Below are 14,835 nucleotides of genomic sequence, written 5' to 3'. Positions count from 1 at the left end.
TGAACTAGAACTCAGAATGGCCTCTTTAAATGTCTGTTTCAATGAATACTTGTACTTGTTTTGTTTTATTTTACATCTTTGGTTATGAAGCACGTAGAAGCAGTAGGTGCCCTCGGCCAGCTGTGCAGGGGGACTCGCTCTTAGAGGAAGGCTTTCTGAGGCGGCTGCGAGGGCTGAGGTGTGGGGCCCCTGGGTCAGAACGCTGCTCCGGCCCTGAGACCAGGCGTTCTCTGAGTCTCTTACAAAGTCCCGTAAATGCGTGTTCCATGTTTCCTCTCAAATTGTAGTTAGCTCTTCAAAGAATTATACTAAATTACGATAAAAAATAACCCCATACTCACTCAGATGTGAAATGGAAAAAATTAGCACAGCGGAGACCACCTCCAAAGAAAGCATTGTCTGCCATCCCTGTGGATTAAGGCTTTCTTGAAATCGTGTAATCAAAGCAAAGAAGGAAAAAATTGGACGCCAAGAATGATACAAGATGCAGGTGGTGGTGTCTCTAGCGCCCCTCAGCTCCAACTTTTATATTTTCGAAGTCATTTCGTTGTCACTGGGCGTCACCCCAGCTAAATGTTACAAATAGCACCTTGTAATATAATCCTGGTAAGATCTCAAAAGAAAAATACAGAAGCAGAATATTAAAGGTTTGTCTTGGAAAGAGGTTTCCTCTGCTTGAAAGAAGAGCATGGACACAGCACCTTCGGCCCATGCTTCACGGTTCACCCGCCCACCCGCCGGTGGGGTTAGCGCCTCCTTTTCCTGGGGCATCCTCCCTCCCGGGAACTCTCCTGATCACCGTCCCCTCAAAAAGCCCGGGGGGGGGTGTCTACGTGTGGGCACCTCCCGTGTAGGTGGGGCAGGACGGGGGTTCCTGAAGCCTGTGTGGGAACAGGCCAGGGCAGAGGACGGTCCCTACAGGGTGTGAAGGACTGATGGAGTTTTGAGGGAAAGAGCGGCAAAGACCAAACTCTGAAGGTGCCCTGCCAGGAAGTTGGCATGTGAGCCCATGGGTGCCCATCCGATCTGCAGTCTGAGGGACGGCTTGGTGGCACCGGAGGCTGCCCAGGCGAGAGGCTGTCACGGTAACCGGAGAACAACGTCAAGTGTGTGAACTGAGGCAGGGCGCTGGCCGCGTGGAGGGAAGCGCGTGCCCCGGGGTCTGCCCCCTGCTGTCGGAGCTCTGCGGGGGGCTCGACTCTGCAGGATGTCTGTGGAAGGGGCCCACCCTGGGCTGGTACTTGACGCCCCCGCGCCGCACGGAGCTGCGCGTCTGTGGCCGACTGCGGTCCGGGTGGGCAGCGCCTGCCCTGGTGGTTCAGCTCATACAGAGATGCCCTCGCGAACGAAGCCCGCGCTGCTGGCCGCTTCCCCACTGTGTGTGGAGCTGAGCTTCCCTCCCCCGCACCCTCCGTGTTCTGGGATCACCCTGGGCGACTCTTTGAAATCCAGAAGCTCCTGAAAGGCTTTAAGTGGCTATTCAGGAGTGAGGAAGTGACAGCGGGCTGGTTGCACATGCGGCTCTATTTGGGGACCTGAGTGACGTGGGCCGCGCAGGGCCTGGGGGCCGTCACTGGGTGCTGTCCTGGGGGCCAGGCCTCATCACTCTGCCCTTTTGCCTCTTGCAGTGCCCGGGGGCTGGAGAAGGCCAGGCTGCAGCTCCAGGAGGAGGTCCGCCAGCTCAGCAGCCAGCTGCTGGAGGAGAGGAAGAAGCGGGAGATGCACGAGGCCCTGGCCCGGCGGCTGCAGAAGCGCGTCCTGCTGCTGACGAAGGTACGGGGCGCCTGCGCGGGGGCCTGCCTTCCGGGCCAGCAGCTCCCAGCCCGCCCCTGCCGTGTCCACGCTTAGTCTTCTCTCCAGGCCCCCACGTTTGCCAGGGTCTCTACCAAGTGCAGTGCACCCAGAGCCACCAGTGATCTGTGTCCCCACTTCTCGATCAGTTAGACACCCACGGCGCTGCCTGTGAGTCACGGCTCACATCAGACTGAGCTCTCCCCTCACCAAAGGGGAGAGCATCTTGGCGGTTTAGCCAGCCTGCGCATTTTTACCCTGGATTGCTCTGAAATGCAGACCCTGGGATTCCCTGCTGGGCCTCTCCTCCTTGTGAAGGGCAGAGCCCGGGGCCTTCACGCACTGACCTGGGGTATCGGGATGTCAGCCCCGACCCCCTGTGTCTCACGGTGGGGTCAGCCCTCCCTCGGGCCTGGTGGGCAGGTGCAGCCTTTCCCTCCTTCGGAGCCCAGGGAGCGCAGGGTAGACTGCAGTGGGAAACTGTCACCTGTGTGCGGGTGCGCCGGGCGGGATGCGTTCCTGCCCCCAGCTCCGTCTGGGCTGCCGGGTTTTTGCTAACTGTGCTGAGCCCGGGGGGCTCTGACCTCTGGCTTGATACACACAGCTCGCTGGAGCATGAATTACGATTTTTGTGTGAGAGAGCATTATTTAAAATGTTGCCTTGGATGCTGAAATTTCAGAAGACAAGGAAAGAAAAAGCCAGAAACTGTCCCCAGATGTTCTCTAGGCGAGGGTTGGGGTTGTCCAGATGCTGGCGGACTCCTCCCACCTGCCCTCAGGCTGATAGATGCTGGCGGACTCCTCCCACCTGCCCTCAGGCTGAGCGGCCAGGTGGGGCGTCGCGTCTGACAACTGTTTGCCTGTTCTTGATCGTTTGATAAAAACCTGGGACCTCCTGGTCATGAAGCTTTTAGGAGGCAGGTCACATTCCGGCTGCTGAAAGCTCGCCATCTCCCGACCTCTCCAGCACGTCCCCTGCTGTGTGTGTCACGTCACTCGAGCTTCCTGGGGTCAGGCTTGGCCGACCTCGACGCCAGTCTTGCCGGTGGCCCCACAGGGGAGACGCCTGGTGAGTTTGCGAGCTGTCCTTGTGCGGGGCCCGTCGGTCTTGTCCGTGTCGTCCAGTTCCAGTGCCCGTGCCGCCCAGCGAGTGTCCTTGTGGGCTGGGTTGGCAGCCTGGCGGCTCTGCTTTACCAGGGTCGCGTCGGTTCACTGGTACAGGTCCCGCTGGTGCACCGGGCGGCCCCTCAGCGGGGGCATATCTCCAGCGCCGCAGCGCCGCGGGCTCCGCGGCCTCGGGATCCATCGGCACCTCCGTGATCGTGCGCTGTGCCTGGCTTCCTCCTCGGGCAGTTTCTGCCCTTGAAGGTCACTGCTCTGGGCTCCCGAGGCAGGAAATTTCCACTCCTCTCTTCCCCCTGCTCAGCAGGTTGGAAGCTGATGGCGCTTTTGGTCTAATTCGGTCCTGGCCCTGGCCCGCTGCGCTGACAGGTGTAGCTCTGAGAGAGAGAGGTGGGGGCGGGGCGGTATCGATCGCCCGGTACTGACAGATGACTTACACCAACTGTGGCTCGGAGGCACGTTTGCCATGGGTCGGTGGCCGGGTCAGGCGCGCGGGGTCCATCTTGCCAGCCGCATGATTAAGCTGTTCGTCGGGCCGGTCTGCAGAGGGCGGCCAGGCTGCCGCTTCCTGGTTGGAGCCGAGCACGTCCGGCCCCCCACCCCGCCCCGCCCTCGGTGGCCCCGTGGGCTCGCACGGCGGCTCCCGCGCGGTCTGCGTGCTTCCTGCTCGAGGCACCTCCAGGGCGGCAGCTGTCGGGTCTCGAGGGTGCTCTGGTTGCTGATCTTCCTGTCTTCCTTGGGAGACACCCCCACCCCTCCGGGAGCCCCCGGACCAGCTCCCTGGGGTAGGGCGAGGCGAGTGCAGTGTCCAGCCCTCCGCTGCGGCGCTGGGCCAGGCGCGCCGACAGGACTCTCCTGCGCCCCCTCGAGGGCTCTATTTGCGTGTTTGACATTTCAGGGTACAGTGCTTGGAATGTGTGATTTTATTTTGAGACCTTATTAAGCATCTCTAGGCTAAGGGCTTAATTGTTACTGATAGCTAAGAGTGTAATTACCTTGGTAAAATACCATGACTATTTTAAGCGATTGAAAATTGGCTTCGAGAACTGGGTGAACACAAACCATTTCCCTATTTGAAATGAGCTATTTCCAGCGTGCCCCTAATATTCCACAATATGGTTACAGAATCGTATTTATAGACTCTAAGCAGTGAAAGCTAACTTTTAGCATGAAGTTTTTCAAAAAGTGAAAGTAAAAGCCTCCCTTCCCCCTCTTTCCTACACCCCCCCGACCCCCATTTCCTAGTGGAGCAGCCTTTGGAGGAGGACACCTGTCATTGGTGTCTTACCTCCAGGGTCACAGTCTGGCAGTGATGTCGTCCCCCCGCCCCCGTGGGACCCCCGCTGTTGCTGCTTAAGAAACAAATACGTGGGCAGAAGGTGAGCTTTTGGGAAACTGAGGCAGGAAGCACATGGGGATGTCCCAGAAGAGGCCAGAGCTCCTCTTGCCTTGTGTCCAGAAGAGGCTGTCCTGGAGGAAGGCTCCCGGGAGCAAGTCTCCCTGGGCCGGGGGAGCAGTCGTCGCTCGGGGGTCCGTCGACTGCCGGGACTCCCTCCCTGCCCAGGATCGTCGTTACGCCCAGGAGGCTGCCCTCAAGTGTCCTCGTCCTTTTCTGACGGAGGGGCTTTGGTTGGCTGTTGGGGTTTGTGCTGTTTACGTTGTGTAAACCTACCTCTTTATGTTCCTCGTGTTCGCTTGGCAGCTTTGAGAAATCGCTGTGGTTTGGCAGGAGCTGTGTGACGGTGAGGCTTGTCCAGCTGCCGGCCAAGCCGCGGTGGGGTCAGCACCTCAGCAGCGGGGAGGCCCAGGCTTGGGCCAAGGGTGGCGCGTCCCTGCGGTTCTCTGCTGGAGCCCAGCGCTTTCCAGAGCTGCTGGCGCCGATCCATGAGACCAGGAGAGTAGCCTGTTCGCTCTGAGGTTCTGCATTCCTTCCTGATCCCAAGTAGCTCAGCCCTGCAGGGATGCGGGCAGTTCCTGCTTTGTACGTGGAGAAGTTGGGGTGTGCGTTAGGTCAGAAGGAGTGGGGAGACTCCTGGGTTAAAGTCAACCTTCACATCCTTGAATTCTGTCCTGGGCAGCAGGTGATGAGTTTTCTGGAGGGAATAGAGGCAGGTGGTAGGCTCTGTGTCCCTGGTGAGGGCAGGCTCGGTGGTGGCCCCGCTTCTGTGGGCACGTCGAGGTGTGGAATGCTGCTCATAGAGCCTGTTCCCACAGTGCCTGTCCCGGGGTGCACCCCCCACCCCCAGTTGTGGGAGAGTCCCGGCCCCCTGGGTCTGCACCAAAACCCGGTGGCTCTGGTTTGACTCACTCTGGTGGGTACGGAGGCACCAGCTCGTTGTGTGAGACCCTGGAGCCTAGTGAGGTGCGGGCCTCCACGTCCTCTCTGTGAAGGGCCCGCTCCCGCCTTGCCCTCCCGGCTCGGGGGTTTTAGAGGGTTGTGTCCGCCCTGAGCCGGTAGGAGTCTTGGTTGGAGACGCCTGAGGCAGACGTCCTCTCCTGGGCCCTCTTCACTCCTCCCCGTGTCTGGGGATGAGCAGCAGTGGCCACCTTCGTGCGGTCTTGATGGCGGCTCCTTGTGGCTCGTGATGGACTGATCTTTGGAGGTGAGGAACCTTCTCTTCTCTCTGATCTATTGTTTTACCTTTTACATTTGGGTGTCACCTGCACCTGGAGTTGATTTCGGGTGTGAGTGAAGCAGGTGACAAGATGATTTTTCCTCATTGAAAGTGCCATTGATCCAGCACCGCTTCTGGAAAGACCCCTCTGTTCCCTGTGTGTGGTCTCGTTGCCTTCAGTGTCAGTCAGTGACTGCCGATGGGCAGCTCAGCTTCTGTGTCCTCTGTTCTGCCCATTGGTTCCGTCTGTCTTTCTGCCAGCACCACCCTGTCTCCACTGATGCAGCTTTATTGTGCTTTGATGTCTGGTAGTAAACATCCAGGTTGATTATTGTTCTTTAAGTTTCTCTGGCTCCTTTTGGTCCTTTGCCATATACATTCAGAATAAATTTGTCTGTTTACACACAGAAAATCTCCTGGAATATGGTTGGGATTACAGTGAATAAACTAGTTTGGGGAGAAATGACACCTTAACATTATTTCATTTTCTGAACCAGAACATTCTAATTCTTCCACTTATTTAGATCTTCTTTAATTTCTCTCAGCAGTATTTAGTAGTTTTCAGGGTAGAAGTCTTGCACATTGTTAGATATTTCCCCCCTAAGTGTTTTCTATGTTGATGTAGTTGTAATGGTGTCTCTCACGGATTTTACCTTCTCTGTGTTGGTGCCGGGCTGTGGAAATGCAGTTAAGCGTCTGTACCTAATAGTCCTGCTAAATCCCTTAGTGTGAGAGCAGGTCTCCCCGTGGACGAGCCTGGCTGCTTGCGGGTGCGTGGCTCACGCAGATCTCAGGAAGCTTCAGTAATTCACCGCTAAGAGCCACGTGTGCTGTGTGTTTTTTGTAGATACTCTTTATTGGATTAATGAAATCCCCATCTACTTGTAGTTTTCTAAGAGTTTTTATCATAAATGCCTACCCCATGAATTTTGATGTGGGTTATTTTTATTATTCTGTTGAAAATATTTTTCATATTCTTTCTGGATTTGTAAAGGCTGACCTTCAGGCAAGGTTTACATGTTCCAAGCTCATAATGTAGGCAGATGGGAAGGCTGGAAAGGAATCGAAAGAAAGAACCCAAACTCATTCACTCACTTTGTTCTTCACTTTGTCGTTGCACAGATTCTTATGGGGCGTCTGTTCTAGGCACCGCTGAGGCGGCAGTAGGGTGGGCAGGGCTCTGAGCTCCTGGGGTCTCCCTGAGGTTGAGAGGGAACAAACAAACAGAGAAGAGGAAGCCAGAGAAGCCAGGGAACAGCGCCCAGTAAAGGAGGAGACTGCTAGAGCCTGGTGGGTGGGTTAGTTTTATGTTCCTTAAAACACAATTTTAGATGCACAGGAAGTTGTGACGATGGTAGAAAGGGGGGCCCCCGTGCATCTTCCACCAGCTTCCTGGGTGGTAGCCTCCTAGGCGATTCTAGTGCAGCATCAAGACGACAACTCGCGTTCCTGCAGTGCGTGCGTCTGTCAGGCTATCACCGCGCAGATTTGTGTAAGCACCGCTCATTCAAGATGCAGGATTGACCCTCCACCCATGAAGGCCTCCTTGGGCTGCCCCCTAAAGCCACCCTGGCCCCCTACCCTCACCCCGGTCTGTTCTCCATCTCTGGAAATTTTCGCAAGAACGTTGTGTAAATAGAATCATACAGTATGTGACGTTTTAAAATGTTCATGTTTTAAATTGAATAACTTTTATTTTTTAGAGTAGTTTAGGTTTACAAAAAAATTAAGCAGAAAATAGAGAGTTCCCATGTCTCTCTTCCCCCGCCCCACAATCCCCTACCGCTGACATTCCTGCATCAGTGTGTGGTCCGTTGTTCCAACTGCTGCGTGAGCTAAAGTCCACAGTTTACAGTAGGGGTCACTCTGCGCCGGATTCTCTGTGGGTTGTGACACGTGGTTAGTGTCGTGTGCCCCGCGTCACACAGGGCACTTCACGGCCCTCACGGTCCTCTGTGTGCATCTGGGCACCCCTCCCTCCTTCCTTGCCACGGCGACCCCCCATCCGTTCACTGCCTCCGTCGTTTCACGTTTTCCAGAAGGCCGTGTAGTTGGAGTCCCACAGTGTGGAGCCTTTTCAGACTGGCTTCTGTCACTCAGTACTATGCGTTTCAGGTGCCTCTGTGTCCTTTCTTGGCTTGAGAGCTCCCTTCTTTTTATCCTCAGATAAAATCCATTCTCTGGATGTGTCGCTGTTTATTTACCCGTCACCTACTGGAGGACACCTTGGTTGCCTTTTTGAATAAAGCTGCTGTAATCATCCATGTGCATGTTTTTGTGTGGACGTAAGTTTTCACCTTAAACACCTGAATCACGTAGAAGGAGTGTGTTTAGCTTTGAATGCTTTTCATACCAGCACATCCTGCAGTAAGTCGTTGGCCTCTATTTTGTGAAGCTTTTCACACACCGTATTTTCGTTCCTTTTTGTGGAAGCTCGTTGAGGCGGGGGTATTTCCGTCTTACTGGTGAGACACAGAGAGCAGGCGGTGATGCTAAACCTGGAACCTGGGTAGGCGGGCCCTGGCTCTTCCGCCACGGCCTCCTGCTGGTGTCACCGCGGCCGCCAGGCCTCCCTCCCAGGAGCATCTCCGTAGTGGCTACTGGCACTTTCACTGTCTCAGCTTTTTGTTTTCATTACACCCCCGAGCATAACTGGGGGGCCTGGCTGTGGCGTGCTAGGGCCCCCGTCTGCTTTCCTGTGGCCGGTGAGCGAGGCATGCGGCAGTGGGGGCCAGGGCAGTGCGGCGGGGCGTGGGGGGCGCTGTGTGGCATGAGCACATCTGATACGCGTTGCCCCGGCTCCCTGGGAGTCACCAGGGTCGCTGCGGTGTGGGCACCCCCTCAGCAGCACCTGTCCTGTTGTCCCCACGTCCTCCACGGTGGCAACCTGCGTGCTGCCACCGCTGGGCCTGAGCGTGCACGTGTGGCTGACGCCGCCGTGTCCTCATCGAGGCCCCTTACCTTGGAGAAAAGCAAATGATGTTTGTTTCTCTTGCAAAAGAACATAAATGCCACCAGCTGCTTTTGATCACTCATGTTCATCCTCTTCCCACATCCTTCCTTAGAGTCGAGCTTCCTAATCTTATTAGAAGGATTTCTCTCGTGTGCCTCCTTTTCAATGCTGAAAATTCTTGGTTTGGGTAGCACGGAAGGAAACGCTTAAGAAGCTCAGAACCTGCTCTGTCTTCTGAGAAACGGAATCCTTTGTGTGCTCTGGCTTGGTCTTTGCCACCCACCGAGGCGGGGAGCACGGGCACCGTGGGCCCCCCTTCCATCTCAGCACATTGCGGCTCCAAGCGCAGCTGGGATGCTGGGGCTGGTAGGGATGGAGGGGGTCAGGTGCTGGATTTTTCCCCTTTTGTTTTTCATCATGACCTGACAGCAGCCCCCACGCATGGCTTATTCTGCATGTGGACATTGGCATCACGCGTGGATGGTGAGAGGCTACTGTCTCTCGACCGTGTGTTTGTTTGAAAACCTTCCTGTTGGGGCCACGGAGGCGGGCGGTGTGCCTCTGGCTTGTGCGGATTTGGCGCCTTCAGGGCCGGGCAGGTTCTCAGCCTTTCCCGTCCGTGGGAATCTCGGCCGGCCCTGGTGGGTTCAGGCAGCTGTGGCAGTCCCAGCACCACGGCATCTGAGAAGCAAAGCCCTGGAGCCGAGGCTGAGCGGCCACGTCTCAGGCCTGACCGTGACCAGGTGTGGGCCGTCCCTCCTGGGGCCTCGGCCATCAGCGCTGCCCCATCTCTGTCCGGGCGCCGGCCCGTCCTCTCCCTCCAGCCTGCTCTGGGAAGGGGGGCTCCAGGCAAACTTGAGAGACCTCCCGCCAGGTCCCCTGGCGCTCCGGGCTTGGAAGTGACGGGTTTCGCAGCCGGGCCTTGGTGACTTCTCAGTAAGCCAAGAGGAGTGGTGGTCAGACGGGTGACGTTGGCGAACGCGCGGGGGTGTGGGCAGGGGCTGAGCGTGTGTCATCGTCTCCCCATCATCCCCGTGAGAGTGGTTCCGTCGCCTGCAGAGTGGCTGAGCCAGGCTCCAGTCCCACTGGGACCCTACGCTGGCCTTTTGGGAGGAGCCCTGAAAGATCTTGAGGGCACAGGTCGTTAGCGTGCGTATGAATCACGGGGCATCTCTGGAAGGGGCCGAGTTGGGGGTTAGTTCTGGGCAGGCCCTGAGCTCCTGCCTGTCTGACCAGCACCCGGGTGATGGCCTTGCTGCCAGTCTGTGGACAGCGTCACGTAGCAGAGCCCAGTCCATTCCAGAGATGGGGTAATGGGGACCTGGGACGGAGCAGTCCCAGGATTTTCCACGGCTAAGACATTAGGGGCAAAATGTGTTTGAGCCATGAAGTGGCTGGTACAGATGGCAGATCTGCAGTCTCCTGGTAGGTCTGTAGGATACCCGCAGGCCTGAGCCTCCTACGTGCCCACACCTGGCCCGGCCCTTGCTCACATGCTGCCCTCTTGGATGGCTGCAGCCCTGGCCCCTCGGCTTCTGTCCACCTCCCAGGGGGACATGCACTCTGGTGTGTTCCTTTGCTCATCTAGTTGCTGGTTTTCACAAATGCTCATTCCGTGCCTTCCACGTGCTGGCGGCCTCGGTTGGTGGCTCCTGAAGGGTGGGGCTCCTTCGGACCCTCCTCCCCTGTCCTGTGGCCCGTTTCCCTGCTCCCAGTTAGCGGGAGTCTTGGGGGTGGGGTTCTGCTGTCCTGCCTGGGTGTCTGAATGCCGCTCTGCTCCCTGGCGGCAGTCTGTCCAGTGGGGCTGGCCTTCTCTTCTGAGAGCTTCTCCTCGGAGCCCAGCCACCTGAGGGCTGTCCCCCTCCTGCTGCCCGGCGCCTGCCCTCCTGGCCGGGATTATGCTCTCCGCCTGTCGGTAGGGCGCAGGGGCAGTGGTATTTGCATTCTGTAAACTCAGGTTCAGACTCAGCCTCTGATTTTTTCTCAGAGCGCCTCCTTCCACTTTTCCTGACCCTCGAGAAAAGCCTAGAGGACGGGTAGTGAGATGCCAGCCGGCCTGTCTGCTCGGCCCGATCCCTCCGCCTCCTGCTCGGCTTCAGAATTTGATTTCATATATTAACATTGTTGTCCTTTCAGGTTACCTTTCCAGGCTGACATTTCTATTATATCCATTTAAGTAAAAAAGCCCTCCTGTTTTGTCACAGGAAATGCCATATGCGAAGTTATTAGAAACCCAATCTTGTCGCCAGTATTATCACATTATCCCACCAAGGGGGCAGCTGGACTGGCTCGCGGCAGAAAGAAATTCCAGAGACAAAAGCAATTTTAGGAAATACAATGAAATCAAAACAAAATGCCTTCCATCCCTCTCCAGTTTGAAGGTGTTTATTAAGATAGGGCTTGTGGTTCTGCGGGAGAGAGGTGCTCGCGGGGTGCCTCTGGCTGCTGAGAAGGAGCTGGATGGGGCGGGAGGGGCAGCCGCGTGCCCTCCGCCACTCAGCCCTGCCTGCGGGCTCCTGCCGCCCGGAGCCTTCCTCTCCTGGCCCTCCGTTTGGAAGCTGCATCCTGCTGGATTCAGGTAACCCATCTCCGCCTGTACTAACTTCTGTGCCCTCTCAGCGGGAGCACAGCTCCCGGCCCCGCCCGTGCGTGCCTCGGCTTCCTGGGCCCCGAAGCCTGGGGGCTGTGCCGCGGAGGCAGTGTGGGTCCTCTCAGAGCACCGCAAGCCTGGGCCCGCATGGCTCCCCTGCAGCAGTCCTGGTGCGGCGTGTGTGATCCGAACCCAGTGCGCTCTGCTCCGTGAACGCTGCCTGGCCGGTGGCGCTGAGGTAAGTGTCCCCCGGGCCCTGGCCTTGGAGACACAGCTCGAGTGCAGCACCCTCCCTCCTGTCGTCTTCTGCAGGAGTGATGACCTGTGTCCCCATTTCATGGTAGCGGCTTACATCTGAGTAAGGACGTCTTTAAAATGTGCCCCATTTCACGGTAGCGGCTTCCATCTGAGTAAGGATGCCCTTAAAAAGGACGTTCAGGTCACACCCAGCTTCTGTCGCCAGCCTCCTGGCCTGTTCGTGCCCTGGGGCTAGAAAGCGTTGCTGTCCCAGCACCTGCTCCCGCGCCCTGCTGGCACGTGCTGTGCGGGTGCGCTGGTCTCCCGCCGCCGCAGAGGGCCTCTGGGTGCCTCTGGCCCCCCCGGGAGGGCGGGTCTCTTCTCCGGGGCTCACCGGCAGCGGGCCGGTAGCAGGTGCTTGGCGCACGGAATCTTGCCTCAGTGTTGAGTCCCTCGTGTGACGGGCGAGGAGACCGAGGCCCAGAGAGGGCGACTTGCCTGGAGACCGCTGTGGACGAGGAGCAGCGCTCCTGCTGCCTCCGGCTCCCGCGAGGGTGGCGCTCTGTCACTACCCACCCGCCTCCAAACGGGCGGCCCGCCCACCGCTTCTGGCTGCCATCGAGTGGGTGGGCGGGACCGTCCAACGCTCGCGGAGAGATCGCGGATACAGATGTGTCTGTTTGATGCTGTGCCTTAAAATTAGCAAGTTGGGAAACGGTGCTAATTCCTCCCCCAACAATGAAGCTTAGAAGCAGAGGCAGGAGGTGAGCGTGGGGGAGCTGGTGCCGGGACGCACTGGGAGCCTTGGAGACCGGTGGGTCTCGGTGCCTCAGGCAGCTTCCCACCTGCTTTGCCCCCGGACGCCCTGAGTGTGGTTCCTCCACGCACTCCGGAGGGCACCCCATCCTCCCCCAGGGGCTCCTCCCACTGTCCCCTCCTGGCTTGCTTGCAGCCTTTGTAAAACCGTTGCACTCAGCACGCCAAGTCCGTGTTAAAAAGCATGTGTGTGACCCGTGGTCGGTGATGACGTGTTCGGTAATTAAGTATGAGTACATTCATTTTTAAATTAAAAACTAAGATTACTTATAAAAATTAGTGCAAGTAGGATTTCCACTACTTCCCCCCACCCCTGAGTTGCCCTGCACACCTCGTGGGTTGCGGGCTCCCCGTGGTCACATTTGCGGGCACTCCCGGCTGGTGGAGGGGAGCGTGGCCCTGGCCATCAGACAGGCCTTCCACTCGGGCTGCTCACAGGGTGGGGATGCGGGCGGTGGAGCCCCCCGGGCACCGCCCCCATCCCCGCTCCTGTGTTTCGGGCTCTTCCCTCCGAGGTCAGCCCTCCCGTGGAGTGCGGGGCACGGCCTGTGGGGCTCTGACTCCCCCGGGGCTCACGCGGCATTGGCCAGGGTCGGCGAGGCAGGATCCGAGGGTTCCCCACCCTCACCTTTACTCCCTAGATGCGTCCGTGTCAGCGTGTAAAGCCCAGCAGCCCTTGGGGCCCCCCCGAAGAAGGTCGCCTTCAGCAACGTGCGCTTGTGAGGCCCTGTGCCCGTTCGCTTGCTCGTGGCTCCGGGAAGTCCCTCGGGACGGGTGGGTGCCCACGGGATGGGACCTCGGGCAGGCCTGAAAAGGTGGGCTGGCAAGCGCTGGGCAGGTCCTGTCATTTGCAGTTTTGACATTTGTTCATGGGGCTTTTTTGCGTGAACTTTGAGTTTCTAAAATACTGCATTAAAGTATTCTGTCTCATTTACTCTCACTGAGCCAGGCACCTCCCTCTCCTCACTGGTGACCAGGCCGTTCTCACCCTCCAACTCCTGGGCTGCCACAGCCAAGGCCCGCAGCAGTGGGGTTAGTAGTGGAGAATCCCGGGGTGCCTGAACTAGAGAAGAGGGGCGTGTCCAAGCGCAGCTCTGACTGTGCGGGAGACGGAGGCCTGCCGGGCACGGGGGAGGGGCCTCTACCCACTAAGGACGCCTGCGCGCAGGCCTGGGGCCCCCTGCCGAGCCGAGAGGGTCTGGAAGCCCTGGGAGGACGAGGCTGCATTGGCCGCGAGTGTCCTTCTGTACACTTTAAGTCCCCCTTGTGGTCGTGGAGAGCTCTTCTCTTTTTAACTCAATTTCGAAGAAATCCAAATCTTTGAATAACCTTCATCCTGAGAGGAAAGGAAGTTGGCTGCAGGTGAAAATTGATGGTCACGCTCAAAGACATGGTTCCCCGCCAGGCAGCCTCTGGAGTGTTGCTGCTAAAAATAGCCACAGCGTCTTGCTGGTGGCGTTTGAATTGTCTCCAGGCCGCTCCTGGTGATGATTTCAGATGTTAGAGGTGCCACCGGCCTCTCTTGGCTGTTCTGGCTCAGGCCTGTCTGCCCTTGGTCTGGGGAGGCATGGCCTGGCGGGCCTGACCTCCACCCCTGTTGCACTGTCCTTGTTTTCACTGCCCAGATTATGGATCCTGGAGGGACCCCGCAGTCACACCCTGGGGGCAGGTCCCACGTCTTCAGTCCGGGGCCCTGGGCCTTCCCCATCATTGGCTCCATCGTCCCCCCACCCCAGGCTGCCTCTATCGGGCCAGGAAGCCAGGCCTCCCCCAGCTCTCCCTGAGGTTCACCCCTAACGTGGGGATGGTTCCTGGCTACCCAGCTCAGCCGAGAGCTGTAGCGGCATCGGAGGTGACAGCACAGGGGGTGTTCAGTGAGGTGGGTGTGACTTGTGTGGTTGACGTGTCCTTGAGGGGTCGGTGACATCAGTGTCCCCATCACCCATGCTGGGCAGCGCCCGGTACCCCTCGTCTGGCCTGATTTCCTGTGCCGGGGTGCAGGGCAGCTGTTCTTCCCCAGGAGCCCATGGCCCCCCTGGGCTGCTCCCCTTTCCTCTTCCTCCCTGGATGCCTGTTTTTCTCCACCTCTTTTCTTGAGGGACCTGTAGCTGCCCTAGGTGTATTGGTATCCAGAGGCCAGCGTGGCCCTTCCTGTGCACCTGGTCTGGGGAGGTGGCATTCTTGGGGCAGACTCGCTCCAGATTCTCTGTTCTGGGGGGAAAAAAGAGCCTGGGACTGCAACTCAGAAAACAGTTGGAGCCTAAACTCTGTCGCTCTGTACCCTTTGTCTCTCGCATCCAGACCCCTCACCTCTCTCAACCTTCTCTTCCTGTCCTGGGGAAGGAGCCCGCTGTGCCCTCCCCCTGCTGCCCTGTGCCCTCCCCCAACCACCCTACAGAACTGACCCAGAGATTGACTCTGATACTTTGAAAGTATTTTTTAAGTATAAACTAATATTCACAAAAATGTGGTAGTTGAACAAACACTTACAGTCGATTCTGCTATAACGTGACACGTGTGTTCCTAAAACTTACCCTGCTACACAAAATTGCTCAAAAACTTCATCGGTGACGGTACAAAGGAGGGGAGAACCCGATGAAAATGGTAGCACAGTTTCACGTGTGTCCAGTGATTGAGAAATAGACAGAGACCACAGTGAACACAGCACTAGGCCTGGCCTAGACTGGGAGGTGCGTGTGGCTGTAGGTAGG

The 14,835-nt window shown here is 57.7% G+C and overlaps 1 protein-coding gene across 1 annotated transcript in view; it reads left to right on the top strand.

Moving 5' to 3' along the window:
- MAD1L1 (mitotic arrest deficient 1 like 1) overlaps positions 1-14,835 on the top strand; it is a 311,511-nt gene that overhangs the window by 139,061 nt on the left and 157,615 nt on the right. Inside the window, exon 10 of the mRNA XM_065892363.1 lies at positions 1,629-1,773. Coding sequence (XP_065748435.1) covers positions 1,629-1,773 — 145 coding nt within the window. The remainder of the gene's footprint in view (positions 1-1,628; positions 1,774-14,835) is intronic.

This window comes from Phocoena phocoena, chromosome 15 (genome assembly GCF_963924675.1).
Source record: "Phocoena phocoena chromosome 15, mPhoPho1.1, whole genome shotgun sequence".
In the NCBI taxonomy this organism is placed as follows: domain Eukaryota; kingdom Metazoa; phylum Chordata; class Mammalia; order Artiodactyla; family Phocoenidae; genus Phocoena; species Phocoena phocoena.
This window is presented reverse-complemented; position numbering and strand designations above follow the sequence as displayed.